Genomic DNA, 25,947 nt, shown 5'->3' with positions numbered 1-25,947 from the left:
CTGAGAAAAACTTGGTCACATGAAGACCCAGCGGCAGAAAAGCGTTTCTGAGCATATCCAGGGGAACGTGACAATGAACCGCGCAGAGGGCCCGATCCCCCGAGCTGGCCGCGGGTGCATTCACCGCCAGCGCAAAGCGGGGCGGCACTGTGAGCCGGCTCGGTAGAGCGTCATCCTCGGGGCCGCCGCAAGACGGACCACGGGCAGGCAGGGAGCTCGGGGCCCCCCGCGCACCCAGCCCCAAGTGAAATGCAACCCGCGCAGAGCGATCCCCTCCCTGCGCATGGCCATCGCGAGGCCGCCTCTCGGGACCGCCCCACCAGGCGCTGTTTGCCCCAGGGCCACAGCGGCCTGCGCTCTGCGAGCGGGCCCGGCTCCGGGTATATTTCTGTACAGCGCCAAGCACTGGGGCCCGAGCCGGGAGGGGGCGGGGAGAGGTGCGGTTCTCTCCAGCGGGAGGCTCCCAGCCAGGCGCTGGGGAACCAGAGCCCAGGGACCGCCCGGCCCGGTACCATCAGAAGCTCCGGGCCGCAAGAGGACAAACCCCGACGCCTCTTACCGAGTCCGACTGGTGGCCTCACTCCGGAAGCGGGCGATGGGCGCGGGCGATCTCCGTGACCCGGATGTTGATGTGCACTCGGCCCGCCCCGGAAATGGCGTTAAGCACTCCACCGGAAGCAGACGTGGCCGGTGGTTGCTCGCGGTTGTGCCTGGGTGGCTGCTGGCTCTCTCCCGATCGGTCCCCACAGCCCCCCGCCGGGCGGGATGAGGCGGTGCCGGCTGGGACCGGCGGCGCTGCTGGCGCTGCTGGGCGGGGTCCTGGCGGGGGCCGGGGGCGGCGGCCGAGCCCTCCCGCAGCTCAGCGACGACATCCCCTTCAGGGTGAACTGGCCCGGCACCGACTTCAGCCTGGTCAGTGCGGGAGCGCCCGGGCCGGCGGGCGGGGGAGACCCCGGGGGGCATTCGGGGGTGGGAGCCCCGGCGGGCGGGGGAGTCGCGCCGTGTGGTTGTGGTCAGAAGAGTGACTAGACAAATATTTTAAATCCACAAATCTGCTCGTGCGTCTTTAGTTAAAGTCTTACTGTCTGACAAGGACCCGGGTTTATTTCGTTAACTCCGATGCCTTTCTCCCTGCTGTGGGAGACGGCGCTGGATTATGCATTGCACATCGTCACCATGGCTGTGCACGCCATTCGGTGTGAGGAACCTTCAGGAGGGGATTGCAACAGCTCGAGAGAAATCCCAGGCTGAATTTGCATGGTCGTAGTTGGGAAAATCATCTTCCTTTGTAAACTGAGTATATTTGCAGTGACAGTCTTTGCGATACAAAGATGGGACCCCAACATGCCGTACCTTTTTCAGTGTTAGAAGCAGTCTGGGATTCGGATGTGCCTTTAAAAGAAAGGAAAAGTATGGTAATCTACTCTACGCTCCTGTTGTTTTATTACAGACTTCGTTTGGAAGTGGGGTTGGGGCCCATTGTATTAAACTCTGTTCAAGCAAAGGAAGACGCTGCATCTGCCTTGAAGATTTTACAGTCTAGGTAAAACAAGGAAAGGTTAGAGGAAAGAGGTACAGCATAGCCCATCATCACCCTATTCATTTGGAAGTTATATCTTACAAGTTCTCTTATTTTTATGGAACAGGGGAAAGGAGAGGGAATGAGTAAATAGGATGAAAGAAAAACTGGGGTAGAGGAACATGGGGGTACGGAGAGTTTAGACAAAGGCAGAGGAGCAAAAAAAGGTTAAGACAAAGATCAGAAGACAAACTGTCACTGCAAATGGTAAAAAGCAGTCTGCTGACATCTTTAGGACCTGATAAGATACAGGGAACTCCTTTAATAAACTGCTTTGTACCTAGGGCTAGAAATATATTTGAGTTTTTATAGCATTTTCAAAAAAAATCCATCTTCATGGGATTTGTTTTTGTTTTACTTTTAGCCAACAACTGGTGTTTTGTACAAAGAAGATAATTACATCATTATGACAACTGTAGATAAAGAAAAATATAAATGTATACTTCCACTGATAGCAAACGGAGATGAGGTAAGCTTAAATCAAGTTGTTGCAATTATAGATTGTTAGTGACGCATCTGTAATATTAAATAGTTTTCTTCCTTTTTAAAACAAAATTTCTCTGCAAAATGTTTCACAGTATGGCAGTTCTATAATTAAACGTGTTCATTATAGACAATATGGTAGTTCTGTTTTTAGTGGGTTTGGTGTGAACCAGTCCTGACGTCCTTAATTAGGGAAAATGATTGGTGGGTTGGCTAGTGTCAGTTATGTGCCTTAATTCCAGAGCCACAGATTCTTATACCATCTTCATCGCGAATATCTGAGCACCTTCCACTCCTGCAGGGGTGGGCAAACTTTTGGCCTGAGGGCCCCATCTGGGTATAGAAATTGTATGAATGCTCACAAAATTGGGGTTGCTGTGGGAGGAGGTACAGGCTCTGGGCTGGGCATGCAGATTCCAGGGTGGGGCCAGAAATAAGGAGTGCAGGGTGCAGGAGGGGGCTCCAGGCGGGAGAGGGGTCTGCATGAGGGTTCCAGCTGGGGGTGCAGGCTCTGGGATGGGGCTGAGGATGAGCGGTTTGGGGGTGCTCCAGGCTGGGACCAAGGGGTTTGGAGCGTGGGGGGAGGGATCAAGGCTGGAGCAAAGTGTTAGGGCCCAGGGGGGTGTCTCAGGGGTGCAGGCTCCGGGCGGCGCTTACCTCAAGTGGCTCCTGGAAGCAGCGGCATGTTCCCTCTCCAGTTCCTAGGCAGAGGCACGGCCAGGCAGCTCTGCTGCGCGCTGCCGCCTCCGCAGGCTCCGCCCCTGCAACTACCACTGGCCAAGGTTCCCGGCCAATGTGAGCTGCAGGGACAGGGCGGGGACAGCATGCGGAGTGGATATCCCTGGCTGCCCCATGTGTAGCAGCCAGAGGGCAGACATGCCTGTGCTTCCGGGAGCCGCATGGAACAGCCTCTGATCCCACTCCCCAGCACGAGCTCGAGGGCTGGATTAAAATGGCTGGTGGGCTGGATGTGGCCCGCGGGCCATAGTTTGCCCACCCCTGCACTAGTGCATTAAGAAGTGTGACTAACATTCTGTCTCTCTTTCATCCTCTCCACACTGGAACAATTGCATGTGCACTGTAATGTTTTGTTTTGATAGGGCAGGGGTTCTCAAACTTGGGAGGTCGGGGCCACTCAGGGTTGCATGTTATGACCTGGGGGGTCACGAGCTGTCAGCCTCCACTGCAAACCCCACTTTGCTTCCAGCATTTATAATAGTGTTAAATATAAAAAAAAGTGTTTTTAATTTATGGGGGGGGGTCACACTCAGAGGCTTGCTGTATGAAAGGAGTCACCACTACAAAAGTTTGAGAACCACTGTGTTAGGGCATTTATTTGTGTTTTATTGTACACACAGCTCTGTATTTGTATTGGAGAAGGCAGGTCAAAATGCACCTTGCATTTGCAATGGAACCTGCAGTGGTGAAGCTGGTGATGGTCCGTAGTTCCAGGAGTTCATTTCACAGTCTTGGAGCAAGAAAACTTGGAAAACCTTTGTGTTCTGCACAGATTAGCTTATCCTTACGATAAAAAGTTCTGTTGTGCCTGAGGAGTGAAGCTGTTAAGCAAGGTCTTCATCCTGAAGCTTTAGGCGATCTTTTAGAAATTCTAAGCCCAAACCATTTAGTGACTTTAACTTGGGATGTTATAGTATGAGAAGCCAAGGTAGAGAGTAGAAAGACCGGTTTCATGTGCTTGCAATAGCCAATGTTGGTGGAGAGATGCGCTGTCCACTAGCATCACCTCTTGTTTGGATAACTAATAACATTGGGTTTAAGTAAGGCTAAGATTTTTGTCATGGTTGTTTTTAGTAAACAGATCACGGGCAATAAACAAAAATTCATGAAAGCCGTGACCTGTCTGACTTACTCCTGCGGCTGAATGGTTTCCCGTGCCACCCTGGGAGCTGGGAGCTGCAGGGTTCTTTCCCCCTCCCTTCCCATGCGAGGCTGTCCCCAGTCACTGGAACCCTGAGGAGGCTGTCTCTTGTCCTTGGAAATCTGCAGGGGGACACTGAAGAGGCTGTTGCTGGAACCCTGCCGGGGCCCCGCTGGCTGCCAGCTCCAGTCCCATAACTCCAGGGACTGAAGCAGAAAATGTCACAGAGGTCTCTGGAAATCATGGATTCCGTGACTTCCATGACCTCCGTGACATAAGTGTAGCCTTAGGTATAAGTGGTATTTAAAGCAGATTGAAATAGGAAGAGGCACTCTTGGAACAAGAGTCATGGAGGAGCAGGAAAGTGTGGAAGAAAGATATTTATATCAGCTAAGGACAGTAGCGGGAAGCTGTACTTCCCCCTTGCTTTAACCCAATAGTGCCCAAACTTTTCCTGTCGTGCCCCCCTGCCTTATCAGTAATGGAATCTGTCTGTGCCCTCCCTTCATTACTGCAAGCCAAGGCTTCCTCAGCAGAGGAGCTTGGGCTTAAGGCGGAGCTGGGGGCAGCAGTTGGGATGGGGGAGGAGGTGGGCTAGAAGCGGAGCTGGCATGGGGGCAGAGAAGGAATGAGGGCAGAGCTGGCCTGGGGGCGGAGTGGAGCTGTGGCTGCAAGTGGAGCTGGGCTAGGGTTGGAGTGGAGCTGCAATTGGGATTGGAGCTGGGCTGGAGATAGAGCGGGGCTGGTTGCTGCTCCCTCCTGCCCCCTGTGGGGGGTCGTCCAGGCCCTGCCGCGTGCCCCCCAAACATTCGGGTGTGCACCCCACAATTTGGGGACCACTGCTTTAACCACTGGTCATAGCCACAGAGGTTCTAACTAATACTACGGCTACTCCATTACTGGGTTTTTCCCTGGGCAGTGATGGATGACTGGGTAGGAGCAAAGCACTGTACTGCCAGTTTTCAGAATATCTCATCTTCTCCCATAAAAGTAACTATGGGAAGGTTCTCCCGTCCCCCGAGAGAGTGAATGTGGTTTCTTCACAGGAGAGGCAGTAGCACAAGAGTAGGCCAGGAGGGGGCAGATAGAGGAGAAGAAGCAGTGGGGACAGGCAAGCTACATAACTTCATATCCACCTCACTTCCTGTTGAACTTATCCTTCTGCAGCTACTTCATGTAAAATAGTAGGTGTCTGCTTGTGCCTGTGCAGCCAGCTGTGGGATCAGCTTATGTGTAAAAGTTTAGCTTCTCTTCTGTGGCTCTTGGCTCACTCACAAGATTCTGCTACCCAACCCCATGGCTCTATCAGGTGAGTCAGAGCACCATGTAGCATTCAGGTATGTGGAGAAGGGAAGCAAAAAAGGAGAGAACAACAATAAAATAGAAAAGGGAAAATATGACAAAAAGAGACAGAAAAGACCATGAGAGAGAGAGAGGATGGGGAGAAGGCCACAACTATGCTAGAATGTGGTATGCAGGGAGGAGCTATAGGAGTCTCCATCTACAAATCCATTGCAAGGAAAGAAAGAGGTGACTTGAAAAGAGGTTGAAAACCAGGTCAGGTTGGAGTCTCACAGGCCTAGAACTTTGCATTAGAGAATATTGCCTTAATTGTCCACAACCTTTGAATTTGCAATATGATGTCCATTATAAGTGCTGCTGACACTTCTACTCTCCTCTGCACCATGTACCTCTTCTTTGTCAGACTTCTTTATTTAGATACTACTATTGTAGAAGTATTTGCTAGTTCTAACAGACAGTACAATGGAAATCTCTTTAATGTATGTGTGCGTGTGTTAGTGGCACACATCACTAATCATTTTTCACTGAATCTTTCTTCTGCATTTTTTTTAAAATTAGATTCAGATTTTTGTTCTGTGAAAAACTGGTGACAGCTACCTTTTAAATGTACATTTGCAACACAAATATTGAATTAGGAAACAGGTGTTAAATGTTTTCAGTGCTATAGAAATTATTCACACCTCAATTTGAATGCTTGTATCTTATTTTGTCATCAGCAGGTTGAACTCTAGTACTTCTAAAAATACAAAAAAGCCATATTTCTGCAGTTCCAAATCTGTAATTCCTGGATTTGTTTGGTTCGACGGATTTATTTATGACTCTTATACTTTTCTTCAGTGTCCCTTCCTAATAACTAAAATTTAAAGTTTCTTTTAATCACCACACAGCATGTTATTGGAGACAGAGATTCTGTATCTTAATCTTTGGAGGTGATTGTTTTCCTTATTCAAATGAACGATCTGACTATTGTACATTTAATTTTAATATTGCATATATAGCTAAAAGTGTGAAACTTTGTTGTTCTAGGAAGAAGAAAAGGATTACAAAGGGCCTAGTCCAGGAGAATTGTTGGAACCTCTTTTCAAACAAAGTAGTTGTTCATATAGAGTATGTTCTTTCTGTTTTCACTCTAATTTGCAAATTACCAGAATAAACCATCTACATTTCAACCTATTTACAGTTGACTACAATAAACATTAAAATATGTATGCAATTCCATTTAGCAGTGAAAGCAGGCATGTTTTATAAACTTCATTAGTGTTAATATTTAATAGTATTGCTGAAAAAATTGCATTCGAAGTACTTAAATAATTGTAGAGAAGGTGATTATACAAACAATTTGTCATCGTACTTCCAGTATGCAAACCATAATACAGGACAGTTGTGGTTACAAGGCCTGTCTTGAATGTATGACCAGGCTAAAAGTGAAGTGCCTCCACAGACCCCCGAAGTTTGCCTCTCAAACACAACTTTACTACGTTAAAAAAAGTTGCTACGTTTTTAAGAGTGCCAGTGAACCCTGACAAGTGTGATTAGACCAGATTCACTCACCATCAAAGCCTTAGGTACCCAGAATTCTTTCACAGGATGAAATTCATCCAAGTACCAAAGTCCCTCCATACTACCTTATCTCTGCATTTGTCCTGGGCTGAGTGGCCACAAAGCAGGGGAGGGACAACCCCTTGGACCCCCGTGTGGAGGTTAACTAATACTTGTCCCCGGCAAGCTAGCACTGAGGATGGACCAGGGAGAGTACATTCCGTATCCATTATTGTTCAGACCCAGTGGCCCAACACCTCCACACAAGTGGTATGGGAAGGGGAGTGGGCTGCAACTAATAATTCAACGTATAGTCCATAGTAGTGGCCACAGCAGGTCTGTGCTGCGGCCTCACAATCTGGCTCTGGGTTGGTGGGGATGTATTTGGCTCTCATCTGCATAAAAAATGATACACTACATCAGCAAAAAAACCACAGTAATTTCACCCATTATGCATATTTGGAACACAGCTAATATCCCTGGAATGCTGGGAAAACTCACTGCAGTTTTTTGCTACTTGAAGGTTCCATCATCCTACTGACAGGGGGTTGATTTTGCTACTTCTCTGTCCAAATTAAGTCCTAAAGTTTTGGAAAATGTTGATTGCCAGACTCATGTTGCTGAGTAAAACATGAATATTTTTTTAGATTGAATCTTACTGGACTTATGAAGTCTGCCATGGAAAATATATTCGTCAATACCATGAAGAGAAAGAAACTGGCCAGGTATGTTTGTAGAAGCTTATGAGACCCAAACAAAAAATAGAACAATTTAGAACTGACACTTTGATGCTGAAGTTACCACAAATTAATTCTGACAGGAATGAACAGAAAGCACAGTTGAAGCTTATGTGGAGAAAGTTAGCTTTAACAAACAAAACTATAATTGTATTTGTTTTTGGTTCTAGAAAATAAACATCCAAGAGTACTACCTTGGGAACATGCTGATAAAGAGTCCATTATCAGACCCAGGTTTGTCTCTGTTTTTTGTTTGTGGGGTTTTTGCTAATGCTGATGATGTATACATTCTGGTATTATTTGTTGTTTTCACAAAAATATGCTAGAATTTATTTATGGAAAAATGTCCAATGTGCTTTCCAATGGAAGAGAGAAATAGAACACAGTGGAATGCTACTTTTCATAACTCCATTGTTTTGTGGTAATTTCCTCTTGGCACCTCACCCCCCCCCCCCATCCTATTAGTTCAGTCACACCACCTACTGGGTGCCAACTAATCTGCCAGCTAATTATGGCTTGGTAGAAGGGCAGTTGGGGATAGAACATATATACAAAATATTAAAAATGAACCTGTGTGCCAGTCTTTGTCCTAATCCCTCTTCTTGTATGCTGTAGCCTGTTAACCCAGTTTTTGACTGTTTTTTTGTGTTTAAAATTCTAAGTAATTCAGGGCAGAGACTGTCTTATATGTACAGTACCTAGCAGATTTTGGCTAAAATTTAGTGCACAATGGTAAAAGTGCATCATCTCTGGAGGTGGATTGGGACCTTAGAAATGTTAACATCCTTTTTTGAGTTATTCTGTCCTTTTCCATTAGGTGACAATATTATTTTTTTCTGTACTTCATATGGAGTTGAAATTCCTTGGCTCACCTTATACTTGTGCATTAACATAATTGGTGCCAGCATAGTCTTGAGTAGGGTACGAAAGAATCCCAAAACATTGTGGTGTCAGTCCCCAGGTGTGCTAAAGCAAGCTTGGTGCAGCTCAAGGGAGGGATGTCACAGTGGCCTGAAGTCTCCTTTCTTATCTCACTAGCAATTATGCTGATCCGTCTCTGGCACCGGTTAGAGAACCGTAAAGCTGTTGAGACCTGTACCAACTTGTAGCGCCCAACTGGGGGAAAATAAACAAGTGATCATTGGCATGCAGTACACTCTAGCCCTGCTTCCAGCATGCTCCCTAAGCACAGAGAGTGGGGAGAGGCAGGAGATGTAAGCGTAGTCTGCTGTGCCAGCAAAAAGAATTCCTTCATTATGAAGGAAGTGGTCAGTTGCTCCTTTAGGGCATCAGTAAGGTCACTTGGCACTGTTCTAGCATAAAGTGACCTTACCACAGTGCAGAACCTGGCTTGTCTTGAGTTTCCAAACATAAGAGACATTTTTTGTTTAACGGGACACTAACTTTGAAACTAATCATTTTAAAAGAATTTACTCTGCTTGCTCCAGTCCCCTTACCAGTGTCTTCATTTTACAACTGCATTTTCTTCTTGCCCCTACTTCTACAGACAGGTCAGACTGAGTAGACAAACTGACTGTTCACAAAGTGCTGTGAAATACAAAGTATACAAAAAATCTTTGAACCAATATTATTTAAGTTAATCCATTTAAAAAGAAAAAAATCCTAAGTGACAGACCTATCAACATAAGTAAAAATTTAAGATTAAGGGAAGATTTGACACATTAAATTATAAGTTTTATAGTACTTTAGGACAAACATTTGCCATGTAATATTTGACAACATTATTCTAATATACAAGCATATTTCAGTGAAAGCCAGTATTAAGCAAATTATAATTGTGTAAGGAAACTTTGCTTAGTCTCACATGAAAATGTCAGTATGGTACATCAGGGCTGGTGTGCTGAGAGGAAATGCCTTTATTTCTAAAACTGAATCTCTTACCTAGCATAACTTTGTATATAAATTTATATCTTTATTATTTTATATATATTTTAAAGACCTTTACACTTCTCTCATTCTTATATTATTCTGTAGATCAAGACGAAAAGGAAAATCTGAAAGAGGCAAGTGTAAAATGTTGCTTTCACTTTTGCCATCAACAATGGAGGCAACTTAAATGTAGATATGATTAAATGTTCAGTTCACTAATCCAGGCGTGAGTAGAAAATAAGCTCTTTTCCCTTTTTGATCACTGGTCCAGTTTTGGAGAAGCTTACTTGTTCTCTTCCACCAATGAGTTTCTTGCCCTGTCCAGTCCCAAGACACTGGACGTTAAGGCTAGGGTGACAGTTAATTTATTTTTTAAAAGAATCACTTGCCACATTCTTGTTGAAGTGCTAAGTCTTATAAAAAAGACAAACCCTTAGTAACACCACAGATCTTAAATTTAAGACAGATCCATGGTATGTGAGAACCTATGAACTCCTGCATTACAAAGTGGGTAGCACTTATTTCTCTGCTTATCCAAGGACTCCCTACCCCAGTTCTATCCATCTGTTGCTGAAGGCTGCCTGGGCTTTTACATTATCTTATTAACCCTTATTGCTCCTAACCTTTACCCGTTCACTCATTGGTTTTGCCTGATTATACATTAAGATTCTTAACTCTCTACTTTCTTCTACCTGTGAAGTTCCTGGCCACTAACAACCAAACTCTACCTCTTGGCAAAAGGAGGGGGGGAAAATCCCTAAATGAAAATATGATTAAAACATTATTGAAACCTGGAGTCTAATGAGCTGTAGTGTTGCCATTACAGAGAAGTGAAACAGCTCTACTACATTTTCTAATTAACCTTTTTTCTTTCACCCAGATTCCTACAAAGAACATAGAAGGGCAGATGACCCCATACTATCCTGTAGGAATGGGAAATGGTACACCTTGTATTTTGAGACACAACCTGCCCAGATCAAGTACAGTGATGTATATCTGTCATCCTGAAGCTAAACATGAGATCCTATCAGTAGCAGAAGTTACTACATGTGAATATGAAGTGGTCATATTGACACCTCTGTTATGCAACCATCCTAAATATAGGTACAGTTTCCAAATTTCAGCTAACATTTTGGCTCTAGTGATCCTTTTGCACATATGGGGCCAAATTTTTAGTCCGCTGTCTTTTGTATGTGCAAAAATTATGGCCAGTTGTGGTTCCTTGTGCAAAACTAGACACACTTTCTTTTACCCTTGCATATGCTTAACATGCTTGCAAATACTTCATTGCCAACTCTTGCAGTTTTTATTGAGCATCACAATATTTGGAGTATTTCTTAAAGCTCCAACTATTGGAGTTAAGACATCGTGAGAGCCTCAGGGTTTGGTGTTTTTTAAGTTTCCAGCCATTATGGTTGCAAAGAAAAGTTTAGAAATGTGAAGTGACTGCAGCCTGAGGGTTCAGAAGGCAAGGAAAAAGAGTCCAACATTAGTTCTCTCTCTCAAAAAAAAAAAAACCCACTTTCTTCACACTCAGCAAAACAAAGATTTATTATTTGCTGATCATGACTTTTTGGTGCCTCACTTATGATATTTGAATGCTTTTGGTTGACAATACCGCAAAATACCATATGTACATGTGCAGGTCACCTATTTGTGTATACACGAGGGGACTTAGGTTACTGCTTCCATGTTCAGTTGGCTTTTGTTCACTTAACTTTAGAAATCATGTCCTATCTTTTGCACATGTGTACTTTATGTACACCTAGGGTGACCAGATGTCCCAATTTTATAGGGACAGTCCCTATTTTGGGGTCTTTTTCTTATATAGGCTTTTATTACCCCCACACACACAGACCCCCTGTCCCGATTTTTCACATTTGCTGTCTGGTCACCCTATGTACACCTGACAGAGAGGGCAGCTTTAGAACTGGGACTTCATTCTATTGCACTGACGTTAGGTATTTGCAGACTTTAATCCTATTCACATGATCTAAAAGCTTTATTAAAAAGTATTAAGATCTCTTATCAGTGTGTGTAGATTTAATCATAGCTTAAACTTTAAAAACAAATATTCATTGCTTCCACCTTCACCTCTTTGTCAAGACCTGAGTTTAGGATTCTGTGTTCACCCTCCAAGAGTTGACGGTTGAGAGACTGTAAAACACAAGTAAGATATTTTTTAGGGATGTGTTATGTCAACAATCTGTGCTGGGAAAACAGAATCCTGATCTCAGGTCTCTGCAAGTACGGTTAAATAATGGATGAACTGATCACGTTTTTGAACAACCTATTTCCATTTTAATAGCAACATGTTCTGAGATGTGTAGAGAGACAGATGGTAATTTGTAACCTATTTTAGAATATCTAGATTGAAATAAAAGTACTCTCTGATGTAAGAACATCCGTCATGCACGATGCAAACATAGTTGCAGAATACCGTGAATAAGAAGTAACACTGTCAAATCATTATTTACCAACCAATTTTCTAATTTAAATGGAGCATTTGACTTTCTATGCAAGAGAAGCACTGCTATAGCTTAGTTTGAATCCCAGCTCTTATTTTAAACCCACCCAGGCCTCTTCGCTTGTTCTTAACTTCCTCCAGTTCGTTGAAGATTGAAATTTTTCCAGACTGGGTCTCTATCTAAAGGTGAATTTGGGATTTTTTTTCTTGAAGAGGCTGAATAAAATTGGTTCACCCACTTCTGTAATACTCAAATATAGAAAATGCTCAAATTTAAAGAAACTTTACTCTCAGCTAACTCAGAAAGGGATGAAGTTAGAAATTTCAGACTGGACCTGGCTTGAAGAAAATGTTCAGTAGTTGAGTGTTGAAAGTCTGAAGTTTGGCTCACAGGCAGTACCCTTTTTGCCTGCTTTAGCAGGCAGATTTAATGTTCACTGCACTCAGAGTTTAGCTCAGCAGCATCCTTTAGCTAAAGTGACGAGGAGTTAATAGGTTATTCCAATCTCTAGCAGAAATTGCCAGTGTGTGCAAGTGAATTATAGCATACATTAATAAAGTAATTCCAATTAGAGTACCAGACCTCAATTAATAATGGCTGCATTCATAAGCTATTGAGCCAGATAGCCCAAGATCAAGGAAGTTAGAAGCACTGTGTGATGGATAACTCAGATTTTCTTACCTTAACTTAGTATTTTCAAGATTAATTAAGGGAAAAAATTGTCCATGAATCATTAAGACTGAGAAATTAATCACTCCACAGTCAGGAAATAGAAGAAATAAGATTGAATACTTAACATTTATTCTGTTTTTGAGGAGGATGCTTTACAATGTAGCTTCTTCATATGAGCAAAATTGTGGCTTGCCCCGTGCACCTGTTCCGGGGAGAAAGGGAACATAAGGTACCTTGCTCCTGTGCATCAGCTACATTCATTGCTGCAGATTACTGTACAGTGGGGAGAACAGCCTCGTAAGGCGTCTACTCCCCCCCTACCCCCATCCTGTAAAGGTGAGCAGGCAGAGGTGAGGAGTGGGTTGTGGCTTGACTTCACCTCCCAGTACACCAGCTAACACAGCTGTGAGCTGTTGTGGAAGTAATTTGTGCCAGATGAAGGGCTAGTGCAGACTATTTCTCCCCTTCCTCCAGCCCTGCCTAGAGTAAGATTAGAACCAGGTACTGTGAATTGGTCATAAATTGGCCCCTGATCTGCTCCTGATGCAGCAGAACTATCTAACAAAGCTTACTTGGGGCTAGTGGTAAATCCACATCTAGTCCTACATCTGTCAAATAATTTAATGTCAGTGTATTGTACTACCCCATCAAACAGCAGTGCTGTTCAGCTGCTGGTGTATAACTAATTTTGTCTCTGATGCAAATGCCTACATTCTTGCTGGGGGTAGATGGCATAATTGCATAATTTCTGCAGTTCTAATATGCAAATCCCTTATCTAGCTGCTAATAGCTGACATGTTCTGAGGGGGAAGGATATACTTAATGATTGTACAGAGTACAATTATCTCAGTGGCTGACCAGTGAATGTATAGATTGCTCTACTTTCATTGCTATAATTCTTCTGATCTTGATTCACTCTTAAGAATTTTCAAACTTTATTTAAGGATTAGCTCTGCCCACCTCACCTGCCTCCATTCAAGTGACAAATTAGAAATACTTCCAATATTACATGAGAATATTAAAACTGTCCAGAAGAAAGAAAAGCGGGCTAGAAAATTGCTTGTTAATTTTTGGTTTTGTTTTTTAATCCCACTAACTCCCGTTTCTGTTTCCTCTCTCCCATCATTTATGTTCAGCCCCAAAACCTTTACTACCAGCTAGGCAAGGAGGGCTTCTTGGCCATGAGTGAGAATATTGGATGTCTTGAAAATGCATCTAAAACAAAACACACATTCTCCCAATTCAGTCATGCTATTAACTAGCAAAGGCACGAGTAGCACACCCAAAATACTGCTCAATCCTTGCTCAGAACAGCCTACAGGTGGGAGTATTAAAAATACATTTTTCTTTCCTGTAGTGGACTTCACATTGCTCCCAAAGTGGTTCAGGACAGTACTTCAGCCATGAATCCTTTCTCTCCCTAAACATTCTCATATCTTTACTGCTTAGTAGTGCAAGTGAAGTTGGGGAGTAAGAGCACTCTTTTTAGTTCTAAATATAATTTAATATACATAATTCTTATTGTTGGCACAATCTGTCCTTATCCCTAAGCATGTGAATGTGTTTCAGGAGGTGGGGTAGAGCGTGTCTGACAGATGGGAGGGAAAGGTGAAAAGAAATATATAATTGCATTTAATTGCTTGATGGTTCTAGTTGATCTAGTAGCACCATACTCAAACTCTTCAGCCTTCAGGCATGGAGTTTACTTAATCTAGAACATAGTCACTTATTAATCAGGAAGCAACTTTAGTTATCTTAAATACAAACTGAAATTTGTTACACATCTTTCTGTACAGTGAACAATATTATTGTATAACAAACTCTGATGATTGTCTAGAAAACTAGTTTCCTTTTTCAAAAGCACCTGTAAATCTATGAAATTGCTAGAAGTATATATACAAAACAGATGAGTATAAAGTAATGCGAAATTGTAAGAAACAATAATTTGATATTTTTTGCAAATGCATCGATCACTAACATACTATTATTCAATAGTATTGTAAAAATATTTCCACTTATATTTAGTACGTCTGAATTTTCATTCAGGCTTTCCAGATGCTTTGAAGAAGCCTTAATTTGTATGAAATAAGGAAAGAGTGGTGATATTGTGACTTCTGAAACTACCTCTTGTAGTTGTCGATATTCCAATGCCTTTTAGACTAGCATTGCTCAGGGGTTTTTATAGTTTCATTTTTAAGCAGGGTCCCAAGTAGCCACTCCCACATGGATTTCCATCAAGGAATTTACACTGCTACTTTGTGAAGATTGTGTTGTTGAAGATAAGTGCCCTAGAACATTATGAACAAGATTAGTGATCTATGTAATTCTCCTAGGTTTAACTAGAGTACAGTGTGAACTCTTTATTAAAATGTGTTTGTGATATGTCTGTGTGTTGGCCATGTGAAGGTTCAATTTACAAGATAATTTATAATTTAATAATGCCAAAGTAATTAATGAAATATTCAGTGACAAATTTAAATGAGTAACACGTATAGTCTGTGTACTATATGAAAGGTTGTGTAAGAGTCCAGTTTGCATTCATTTGTATTTGCTGAAAATAATGACACGTTGTGTATAAGAATGCTGAGTTAAGACTGAGCATATAATCTTAATTTATGGAATTTCCTGACTTTTGAGTGCTTGTTTTTTCAGCATTAAAGTTGATTAACCGTGCATGGAAAAATTGCCTTTTTGCAAGTAAGATGTTATGAACTAAAACAGGGTAGATTGCATTGACTAATTACTTGGTGGGTTTCTTAATAAAGCAGTTTTAAGGTACCTGAGTGTTAAACATTATGATGCAGTGAACTTTTATTTTCTTTACACTCCTACAACTGAAATTTCTGTTTATAGCAACAACAGTTTAAAAAAATTAAAAAAAAAAAAATCCTGATCTGACATATTGCATGCAAAGTTTAACCCTGGAGTGTTAATACATTAGTTTTTTAAACTGAGACCAAATGTGTGTGTGCTGGCATACCTTTATGTATAGTGAGAATAAGTGTAACAAGAAAACAGGTGATGTATCTATAACTTGTTTGGACAGGTTCAGGGCTTCTCCAGTGAATGACATATTTTGCCAGTCTCTGCCAGGATCCCCACTGAAACCCCATAATCTGGAACAGCTGGAGCAACAGCAAGAAATGCTGAAGATGCCTTTTAGAAGGGTTAAGGAGGTAGGAGTTTTGTAATTTTAAACTGGAAAGTATAGCTTTTTAATTTTCCTTATTACAGTACTTGTAACTTTAAATTTACAGCAACTGTTTCTATCCCTGATTGTCACTCTGCATGATTATATTGATCTTTCGAGTAGCCTGTGGCAAACCAGTAGGAATTGTCAATAGCTGCTGTCATATTAAAAAAAAAAAAGAAAAGAAAAAAACTCTCGGTCAAAGTTAGGGCTACTAGTCTATAACCCCCAAATCTCCCATTACTTTTTTGACCTCTGTTCTTTCAGCTATTCTTAGATGCAAGTGTTTAACACACAAAGCAGTGAAATAAATGGCTGACCTGTTAAGTTCTTGCACATTTATTAGCTGCTTGTCTCATTTGATATTTATTCTAATACTTTTCAACACGCAGTTAACTAGTATGTGTTTAGTAGAGGATATAAACACATTGTGGGGAGGGATAGCTCAGTGGCCTGAGCATTGGCCTGCTAACTCAGGGTTGTGAGTTCAATCCTTGAGGGGGCCAGTTAGGGATTTCGGGCAAAAATTGGGGATTGGTCCTGCTTTGAGCAGGGGGTTGGACGAGATGACCTCCTGAGGTCCCTTCCGACCCTGATATTCTTTGATATGTAGACTCTAAATATGTCTGAATTTTAATTTCAGGAAGAAATACATTCAACAAAAGAAGAGAAATTTTCCTCCATCCATAAGCCAGTTGCTGTTGGATCCCAACAGTTGCTAACTGTTGGAACAACACACATCTCCAAATTGACTGATGACCAACTCATAAAGGAGTTTCTTAGTGGTTCTTACTGCTTCCATGGGGTGAGAAATAAACTGTGTACAATAGCACTTATTAAATGCATATTTGTTTCACGTTTCAATTCTCCTTTGTGGACTTGGATAGCTGAAAAATTTCTGTTAACTCAGACCTGCTGCTTCTTACATCATGTTTTTCTCACAGTAATTTGCCAGTTACTAGAGCTTGACCTGAAGGTTTTATCTTCACTAAATTCAAAAGCTAACTTAATGTTTTGTTTTTGTTATTTCCAGTCTGAAACTCTAGTAGTGTAATTCTACCAAATGTGATGCTTCTGTAAGATGAACTGAAAGACTATGTTGTGTCTGATAAGATGATAGGTATATTCTTTGAAGACCACAATAAAAGTCATTTCGTATCTTTCAAGTGGATAGCCAGAATGCCACCTCTGATCCTCAGAAAGGTTTCTGAACAGACCTTAGTCTTTTTGTCTTGTCCACTTGGATCAAAATATAAAGTTAAATGCTGTACTTAATAAGAATTTGTCCACCTTCTGAAAGCCATAGTTTTGTACTGATTTGGTAAATGTTGTAATGGTGTTCTTAGTTGCTAAATTATTACTTTAACAGGATTGAAAAAAGAAATATTTATAGAAAGTGGAACAAGAGTCTTCAGTAATCTTACTAAAGGATCTCTTTAGCATTCCAGTTTAAGTCCAAATGAAGTTCAGTCTTATGTAGTAAAGCATGGATGGTGAGATAAGTGGGTGTGGAATGTATTAAGGAGGGAAGTCTTAAACACTGCTTTTGGAGAATGAAATATGTTAGAGATTGGAAGGAAAGGTAGGAGTGTAAAGCTGAAAGAGAACTTTCTCTCTCTTTTGATTCTCCCCAGTAAAATAGGAAATAATGGGTAGCCAGTTTTGGAAAAGAGGGCAGGAAGACCAAGAAAATTGGGAGGGTAGGTAGCAGAGAGAGGGAGTCCATGACTACTGCTACGTCTGAAAGAGGAGGAAATACAAAAGATTCAGGAAAAAGACTGAAGGAACACACTGTATTGGGTACTTACAGCTTTCCAGGGGTTCATATGTAGATGGTGCTGTTGGTGGCAAATAATCTATATAAAGCAGTGATGCTCCATATTACACAGTTCTGAAGCTACAATAGGATAGATGAGAAAAGAATGTATTTCACAGTATTTGAACTCTATTCCCATTTCTTTTTCCAGGGTGTTGGTTGGTGGAAGTATGAATTCTGCTATGGCAAATATGTACATCAGTATCATGAGGTATGTTAAATAACAGTTGATCTTCTGCCACTAGATGGCTAACAGTTGCTTTTATGAATGTGCTCATGAGCTGGGGCAACAGAAATCCATTGGTAAAGAAACTGAAGGTTGCATCTTTCTGCAGACTTTGCTCCATTCCTTACTATTTAACTGTCAATATAAGTGATGTTGTGACAGGTGCCTTAGAATGAGTGAAAATAGTCCTTCTGATTCAAAGGTTGGCTTTGCAGTACCAATTGATGTATTTTTGTCTTGCAGACTTAAATTGAAATTCATTTTAGTATACAAACTTGGAAGTACGATGACTGTTCTAATGCCAAAATTAACCATTTAATTACTGGTCATAATACCAGAAATGTCAAGCTCATACACTCCTCCATTGTACCTGTCACATGATCTATTTACATGAAAGGACAGACTATAGGAATCAAGCTATAGGCTTAACATTCTCTTATTTTGACTACCTAACTGAGATGGTTGTTACTATTTCCCCACCTCCTTATTAGTGTCAAAAATATTAGACTCCTTTGGTACGTCTTACAGGATTTTCAGTGTTTTTTCTATAAAACTTGGTTTACACCACACTTATGCTTTAAATAAATTTGTGAATGACAAGAGTGTGGGTGGCAGAGATTTCATGCTGCTTCAGGGAGCATTAACTTACGTGCAGATGTCCACCATGCACAGGGGATGTAGTATGTCACTTGATACTGACTCCTTCCTCTTTTAACCCAGGGAAGCCCTTCTGCTGGAGGAGGGAAGAGCACTATTCCCTTATGTCCCTTCCTTCCCCTGAGCTGAGTCCGCATCAGTCATGAAAACAGAGGGGATCATTTTGTCCTAGATGTTTGTACAGATCTCTTTTTTGAAAGTGACAATATTTTTGAGATGATGCGAGTCCAAGCAGAATTCCTTTCTCTTTTGTCCCCAGTTCACTTGTCAAAGCAGATGTTTCACTGTCGGGTCCTGCTTGATCTCGCATTGCTAAATCTTGTAAAATCAGCTACTGTGTCTGGGTTTTAGGAAAAGAACTAATTTTACAAGCTGTGCATGGCTGCTTTTTAAGATGCTTTCTAGTATCAGCATACATTTTTGGGCCAGTGTATAAGATATATAATCTCTACCTGAACAATTTGCTGTGGGTTGTTTGGGAGAGAGAGTCCAGGAGAAATGTGCAGTAAGTATGGTAAATCTGACCAAAAGAGAGGAATTTAGCCTCTAATTTACAAACAAGCCATAGGAAATGTTCTTTTCACCATATCCCCATTCTATATACTAATATATATAAAACTTTTTAGGGCTTGTGTACACAAACAGTTTCTGGCAAGCTTAGGTGTGATTCTGCTCCACACTAGCCTCCTGCACACTAGCTGTCCATATGGAGCCTGATGTGCATTAAGAGTTCAGTAGTGCACTTTGATCTAGTCCCGTTTCAAAGCAGACTAGGCTATGTCTACACTTAAAATGCTACAGCTATGTTGCTGTAGCACTTCAGGGTAGACTTTATTACAGTGGGGTTCTCCCATTGCTCTGGTAAATCAGTCTCCCTAAAAGGCAGAAGCTAGCTCAACAGAAGAATTCTTCCATCAATCTAGCACTTTCTACATGGATACTTAGGTCAGATTTTTCATACCCCTGAGCGATGTAGCTAGGTCAATCTAATTTTCTAGTGTAGACCAGCCCCTAGATCAAAACTCACTAACTGTTAATGCATCTCAGCAGGATCCATGTGGACAGTTAGCATGCAGCAGGCTAATGTGGAGTAGATTCTCAACATAGCTTGCCATAAACTAAAACTTTGTGTAGAACAAGCCCATAGGCTATGTAGTTTAACCAGGCCAAACTCCTGACTTCAGTGGGAGAAATTTTATGTCAAGCTGGCACAATTTCAGTTTATGCAATGAAATGCAGGCGCCGCCATTAATCAACATCAGAAGTGGTCAAAACTAAGTCTCTTTCTATAGGACAACTCTTCTGGCTGTTGAGGCATACTTGTAAGCTATTGTAGGTAAAAGCGGCAAAGAGTCCTGTGGCACCTTATAGACTAACAGACATATTGGTGCATAAGCTTTCATGGGTGAATACCCACTTCATCAGATGCATGCAGTGCTCCAATATGTCTGTTAGTCTGTAAGATGCCACAGAACTCTGCTGCTTTTACAGATCCAGACTAACACGGCTACCCCTCTGATATTGTAGGTAAGTAAATGGTGCTCGCATAGCTGTTCCTGACTGCAGCAGCAATGTGGTGTAGCCAACAATTAGCTGATAAAAGATTTTCGGATTATTAAAAATTTGACTCCCTAATACTTCTCGTCTTTAAAGTGATCTCTCTGCAGCAAGCTCATTAAAGCTCATGATACAAGATTTTTATCATCGTTTTGTCTTATTTTAGGATAAGGAAAGTGGCAAAACTTCTGTAGTTGTTGGTACCTGGAGCAAAGAAGAACACATTGAATGGGCCAAGAAGAATGTTGCTAGAGCTTATCTCCGAGAAGATGGTATGCAGACAGTTAGGTAAGGGTACAGTCAATTAGATTTTTGACTGGATAAACCTTAGGTAACACGTTGAAAAGATGAACTTGTTTGAATTGTTGTTCAAAAACCATTTAGGTACTGAGAAACGGTTCTTAGCACGTTGGTTGTAAAGTTAATATTTCTCATATTGAGTGCTTAGAGCCAGTAATGATTAAAGTAATCAAGTCCCTTCCACCAGAACCACTCTGGGCATGTCATCTAAGTGCTAGAATTGGTTTCATATTTATTGCTGCAGAGGAAGGGAAATGGAGAGGCTTAAAGCTGTAGGCTAAGGGCTTGTCTGCATGACCCCACAGTTTGAACTATGGATATGTATTAACACAAACCTAGGTATCCACCCAGGGAAGCTACAGCACAGCAGGCTACTGAACACTGCAGTTCACACCCCCACAGTCCAAACTGCAGGGCCATGTAAATTATAGTCTAATCAATACACTAAACTATCGGAGTATCTTGAATAAGACACTCATTTCACTTAAAATACAAAAGAAGCTATTTATAATTCAACATCTGCCTCTTGGGTGTGATGCAGGAGAATAGTATTGTTAATCACAGTTGTATCTGCTTCTATAGAAGTAGACAAATTAAATGTAACTTGTCAGTGTTTTCTTCCCGTTTTCTGTTTCCTCATGTATATTTAAGTTTCTTGCATTTGAGGGGGCGGGAGTGTTTGAAAGGTCTGATTACTCAACTCACAGCTTGCTTTTGGCATTTAAGGTGATAATGTTGTCGGAGTGTTCAAATTCTTGTCTAATTTCAAACCTTTCTGGCAGAGTGGTATCTCATTTCTATGGTAATGGAGATGTTTGTGACTTAACTGACAAACCAAGGCAGGTGATTGTGAAGTTGAAGTAAGTTACATTCTTAACTAAACCATCTAGTCATACGTTTTTGTCTCTTTACCCACTACTAGAGTTCTGTGCTTTTTAGAAGACTTACTCAAATCATTCCCGTTTTTAGGTGTAAAGAATCTGATTCCCCTCATGCTGTAACAGTATACATGCTGGAGCCTCACTCCTGTCAATACATTCTCGGGGTATGTAAATATATACGCTTGAATTCACTCAGCCCACAGTCCCTGCCTAGCTAATGGGATTTCTCAAGGTGCAAGACTTCAGTTAGAGAAATTATGCATGTTCAGTTTTGACATGGCCTTTTTAACTTGCATCTGCCAGAGATTTAAAGCTACACTAAACAGATTTTTACTTAACAAAACCAGAGTTTCTGCTGCATAGGTTGATGACTCCACCACTACTACTGGAAGCACTCCGGAAATCTGTGCTTTTTGTTCCTTGTTGCTGTTGTAGGATTAGTGATATAGTCAGCCGTTGCAGTGAAACATAGAACCCTAACTTATGTCATAGTTGGTAAGCACAGGACCAGATTTTCAGATATTTGAAAACAAAATGTGTGTATTTGTAAAGGTGGTGTCTGCACATAATAGCTTGAGCTCTGAAACTGATCTTATTTTAATACATTGTAGGTAACCTTCAATAATGCATTCAGAAGAAAAAATAGTTCTAAATCGTAAACATATTAAGCCTGGAAAAAACTACATCTCAGTTACTTTTTCATTTGCTGTGTGAGGCATTCAGCATGTTATTAAGCTAGTCGGATTTTCATACTTCCAGCCTCTAAATAAAAACTGATTTGATTTGATCAGGCCCCTGACAAATGTGGCTCAATATTGTTTTTCTGAAAATACCAGTTAGACTCATTCTGGTTGAATGAGTGCACTCTTTGGTATGATGGAAGATAGCCTAAAATTAGAGATGGAGATCTAGCTCCCTTGGGACATTTTAAGTGTATCTCTATATAGCTGAATTCTATCTCATGAAAAAAATTCTAACATCAGAGTACAAGAGCATCAGAGTTGGTGCTCAAATTATTATTTAAAATGAAAATTAAACTACAATAACTCAATCATCTAGAATTTTCTCTAAAATAATCTATTTTTAAGCAATTGTAACAAATCTCAATTTCTTAATGAACTGGAAATAACCTCTTATAGTATCTGGACAGAATACGTGATCCATTGTGACCATGCCTACATTTGTCCAAATTCTAGATCGTGATCCTCCTGTTGCACATCAACAAAAACTTTTTCAAATTTTAAATCATTTGTGTATGCTGTTTCAGAGTAACAGCCGTGTTAGTCTGTATTCGCAAAAAGAAAAGGAGTACTTGTGGCACCTTCGAGATAAATTGGTTAGTCTCTAAGGTGCCACAAGTCCTCCTTTTCTTTTTGTGTATGCTGTGGTTGCTGAAACATCTCTAATTGTGCAAAGTGAATTTACTCAGAATCCTACAAGAGTTCTTAAATCCATTAAATTGTGACTGGCTTTTAATTGCAAAGCAGCCAAGCATCTTTAAAAAGGAACCTATGAAGTAACATAGTCTTAATTAGATTTATATTCAGGTGTTTTAGTGTTATATAGATCAGAGAGAGCCAGTAGCCACTAGTTTTGTGAACCCCACTAAACAAGCAGAGTACTTCTAATACAGTGGAGCGCCCCTTGGGGATGGGGTGCTGAGGAATGTTCGGCAGGCATAGCGGAGCCCGAGCCAGCCCCCACAGGAGGAGAGAGGGAGCGCCGCCCAGCCCTGCTCTGCCTCCGGCTCCCAGCCAAGGCCCTGTCCTCAGCCTCTGACCACAGCCCTGCTCCCAGCCCCAGCTGTGGTCCCGGCTCCCAGGGGTGTATGGACAGATTACATTATGGGTAAGTGGGAGCACGACATAAATTGTTTGGGAACCACTGTTCTAATAGCAGTGGAGCTGTTAAGTAATATCCGTCTGAACTGAGCTGACACTATCAGTTATTCTTAGGGTTTTCAGTTTTAAGTTCAACCTGATAAAACTACCTTGGAGCTACAAATTCAGTTTAGTTTTTGAGAGCAATTGCAAGTACACTAATTCACACTGTGACAGGACCCTTGGGGTGCAGCATGGGACTGTGGGACCATTGTGCCTCCTTAACGCTCCTGCCTGGGCTGTCTCTCACAATGCTTTGCTAGTGACAAGCAGTAAACCACTCCAGGTGCTGTTATCACTCAGTACAACCGCGTGTAGAGCCCCATGCCCAGCTAGATTGCATGAATGTTCCCACAGCCACTCATGCATCACACAGAGAAAGGCACCAGCTAAATCCCCTCAGCTCCCAGCCTGGTACCGCAGGACTATACCATCTTGCACTGCTCAAGGTGAGCAGTGCAAATTTATTAATTGGTTCACCACTTCATCAATGGAAAATGAATACACACCAGCCTTTGTAAACCTGAGCAAGCACCCTTACCAAATACTTCAGGCAAACTCACTGGTAAAGATAAACAGTTAAACAAATTTAATGACTACAAAAGATAGATTTTAAGTTATTATAAGGGATAGGCAAAAAGAGTTAGTTACCAAAAGAAATGAAAATATAAGCACGCAGTCTAAACTCTCAACCCAATTAGACTGGGCAACATCTAGATTAAGCAGTTTTCTCACCCCACTAGATATTGCAGTCCTTAATATACAGATTTGTCCCTTAAACCTGGCCAGTTTCCTCTGTTGGAGTCTTCAATCTTCTTCTGAGTGTCTTTGTTGGGTCAGGAGAAAGACCAACCATAGGGCCCCTGTGTTCTGTTTTATACCCTCAGTCCCATGTGCTTGGAGACCACAAGTCCAGGCATGTCTGGTGGGCATTGCTGAGTCCCCAGGCAAGGTTGAACAATTCCCCTGGTGTGGCTTTATGCCGGTGAGTCATTGAATTGTAGCTCCTCTGCTGGACAATGGCTGGTGATGTCTGTACAACAGCACCCACCCGGGTGTTGTTTACCTCCCTTGTCATTGTCTCTGGAGAGCTTGTCTCTGGAGAGCTAGTATCTGGGCGCCTCCCAAACCCACAGCATATTTTAGTGACAACCATACAACACATTCTCATAACTTCATATGCATTAATGATATACATATTTAGATATCTTACATATTTCACCAGATCATAACCTTTCCCCTGATACTTCACATGGCCTGCTTTATATGCAAAGCAATATAAATTCTGTATAACAATTCTATACAAATGAGGAATGTGGGGGTTATAGGATGCTCCCCCAAGGTATAGAATGTCTCACACACTTGCCCTGTCTTTCTTAAGAGAAGGGAGGGTGAGTTATGGTAGTTGCCTGTAACTGTTTTCAGACCTGCATAGATCACCACTTGAGCCGTGAACTAAAAGTACTAAAGCTTTTTAGAACCTTCTGATCCCAGAATGGAATGCTCTGCATTCTAGATGTTTCAAATATGGAGTCAGATGCTACATGCTCAGGAGAAACGTAGAATTTTGCTATTACCAGATCTCCTATCAAGCTATCACCCTCTCTTTAGCCAACTCTTTAACTCACTCACAAGTTAGTAAGTAACTTTCAAAAAGTCATTCCTACCAGTGGATTTCAGCGTGTTCTGTCTTGTATGGATCTCGGACATTAAGTTCTTGAAGGCAGACTCCTTTTGTGAACTCTTGCACTGAATACATAATTGGTGCTAAGCGAATCGTGTCAATCTGCATTTGTTTTGGGAGAGTAAAGCTACTTTGATTTCATTACTATAAATAAATAACTGCACGTACAGATTTCACAAATACAAATAACTGTCCCAAAGAGTTATAAAAACAGTGATGCTTAAGTCAGACAGTATGCCCAAGTTACTTTCTTATGCATTTTCTTTTGTAAACACTTGACAATATTGTGTTTCAAAGTACCTAACTTTGGTGCGGGGGGGGGGGGTCGTTGTTTTTGTTCAGGTGGAATCTCCAGTCATCTGTAAGATCTTGGATACAGCGGATGAAAATGGGCTCCTTTCAGTGCCCAGTTAAAAGAATAATCCAGTCTGTGAATCAGATTCATAGAAAGCCAAGAGATACTCGCCAGCCAACCTTTCCAGCAGAAATATATATATATATATTAGATGGATGGACTCATGAACCACTTTGTGTATATCTTTGTGTATATAAGAGATGGATAAACTTTTAAAGATTAAAATATTGTCTTGCACCTTTAATTTTAACTGAGTATTGAAAGTTCTGCATGGATATTGTAGGACATCTTCCTCTGTAAGGTGTAAAGCATCAACTTCAATAAAAAAAAAAAAAAAGCTCAAACGAGCATGGTCCCACTCCAAGTAAAGAGTTCAACAGCTGATCTTTAAAGAGAAGAGACTAAAAACTGGCATCTTGCCTCAGGGTTTCTACAGCCTCTAATAACTAAGCACCAGTGGTTTTGTCCTGTTGTAATGTGAAAAAGCAAAATACAATTTTAGCACCTATGTTGCCTCAGTTTTTAACAGTTGAACTGCATTTTTATCATAGTCCTCTTCCGTGTTATGTTTTCCTCCAACTTTTATGCCAGCCTTCATTAATTTTTCCAGCCTTGGCTGCCCTCCAGGATCTGTTTCTGCTTTCACAGCTACCGATTGCACAGCATTTCTGCTGAGGTGGGTTAAGTATTATTCCCTATTTTACATATGGGGAAACTGAGCCACCACAATTGAGACATCCGAAGACCTAGAAAGTCTGTGACAAAGCACTAAACAGAACATAGTCTTCTAATCTCTGCTTGTATGAGTTTAAACTGGGGGTAATACTCCTCTCCTGGTCATCATTCCGATAT

The 25,947-nt window shown here is 41.4% G+C and overlaps 2 protein-coding genes across 7 annotated transcripts in view; one reads left to right on the top strand and one right to left on the bottom strand.

Annotated features, from left to right (window-relative positions):
* ASB3 (ankyrin repeat and SOCS box containing 3) overlaps positions 1–623 on the bottom strand; it is a 129,555-nt gene extending 128,932 nt beyond the window's left edge. For 3 of the 4 annotated variants that reach the window (XM_077813893.1, XM_077813897.1, XM_077813896.1), the window contains exon 1: positions 560–615. The gene's annotated coding sequence lies outside the window, so the exon portion shown is untranslated. Of the gene's footprint in view, positions 1–559 lie in introns of all 4 variants that reach the window. The other variant, XM_077813894.1, reaches the window with a different exon arrangement.
* Positions 624–677: 54 nt separating this feature from the next.
* Positions 678–25,613, top strand: ERLEC1 (endoplasmic reticulum lectin 1). 3 transcript variants are annotated; one of them, XM_077813892.1, is made up of 15 exons: positions 779–912; positions 1,451–1,543; positions 1,944–2,048; positions 6,270–6,350; positions 7,430–7,507; positions 7,690–7,753; positions 9,515–9,543; positions 10,290–10,513; positions 15,596–15,725; positions 16,383–16,544; positions 17,707–17,766; positions 20,162–20,283; positions 21,078–21,155; positions 21,265–21,340; positions 25,083–25,613. In XM_077813892.1, the coding sequence occupies exons 3-15, from the start codon at positions 1,986–1,988 to the stop codon at positions 25,152–25,154; spliced, it is 1,239 nt and encodes a 412-aa protein (XP_077670018.1). In that variant the 5' UTR covers positions 779–912; positions 1,451–1,543; positions 1,944–1,985; the 3' UTR covers positions 25,155–25,613. The 3 variants fall into 3 exon arrangements, with proteins under 3 accessions (XP_077670016.1, XP_077670017.1, XP_077670018.1); XM_077813890.1 differs by lacking the exon at positions 1,451–1,543 and having other exon boundaries at positions 678–912; XM_077813891.1 differs by lacking the exons at positions 1,451–1,543; positions 21,078–21,155 and having other exon boundaries at positions 678–912.
* Positions 25,614–25,947: the final 334 nt, after the last annotated feature.

The sequence above is a fragment of the Eretmochelys imbricata genome, chromosome 3 (assembly GCF_965152235.1).
Source record: "Eretmochelys imbricata isolate rEreImb1 chromosome 3, rEreImb1.hap1, whole genome shotgun sequence".
In the NCBI taxonomy this organism is placed as follows: Eukaryota; Metazoa; Chordata; order Testudines; family Cheloniidae; genus Eretmochelys; species Eretmochelys imbricata.
The sequence above is the reverse complement of the archived record's forward strand: the minus strand, read 5'-3'. Positions and strand labels throughout refer to the sequence as shown.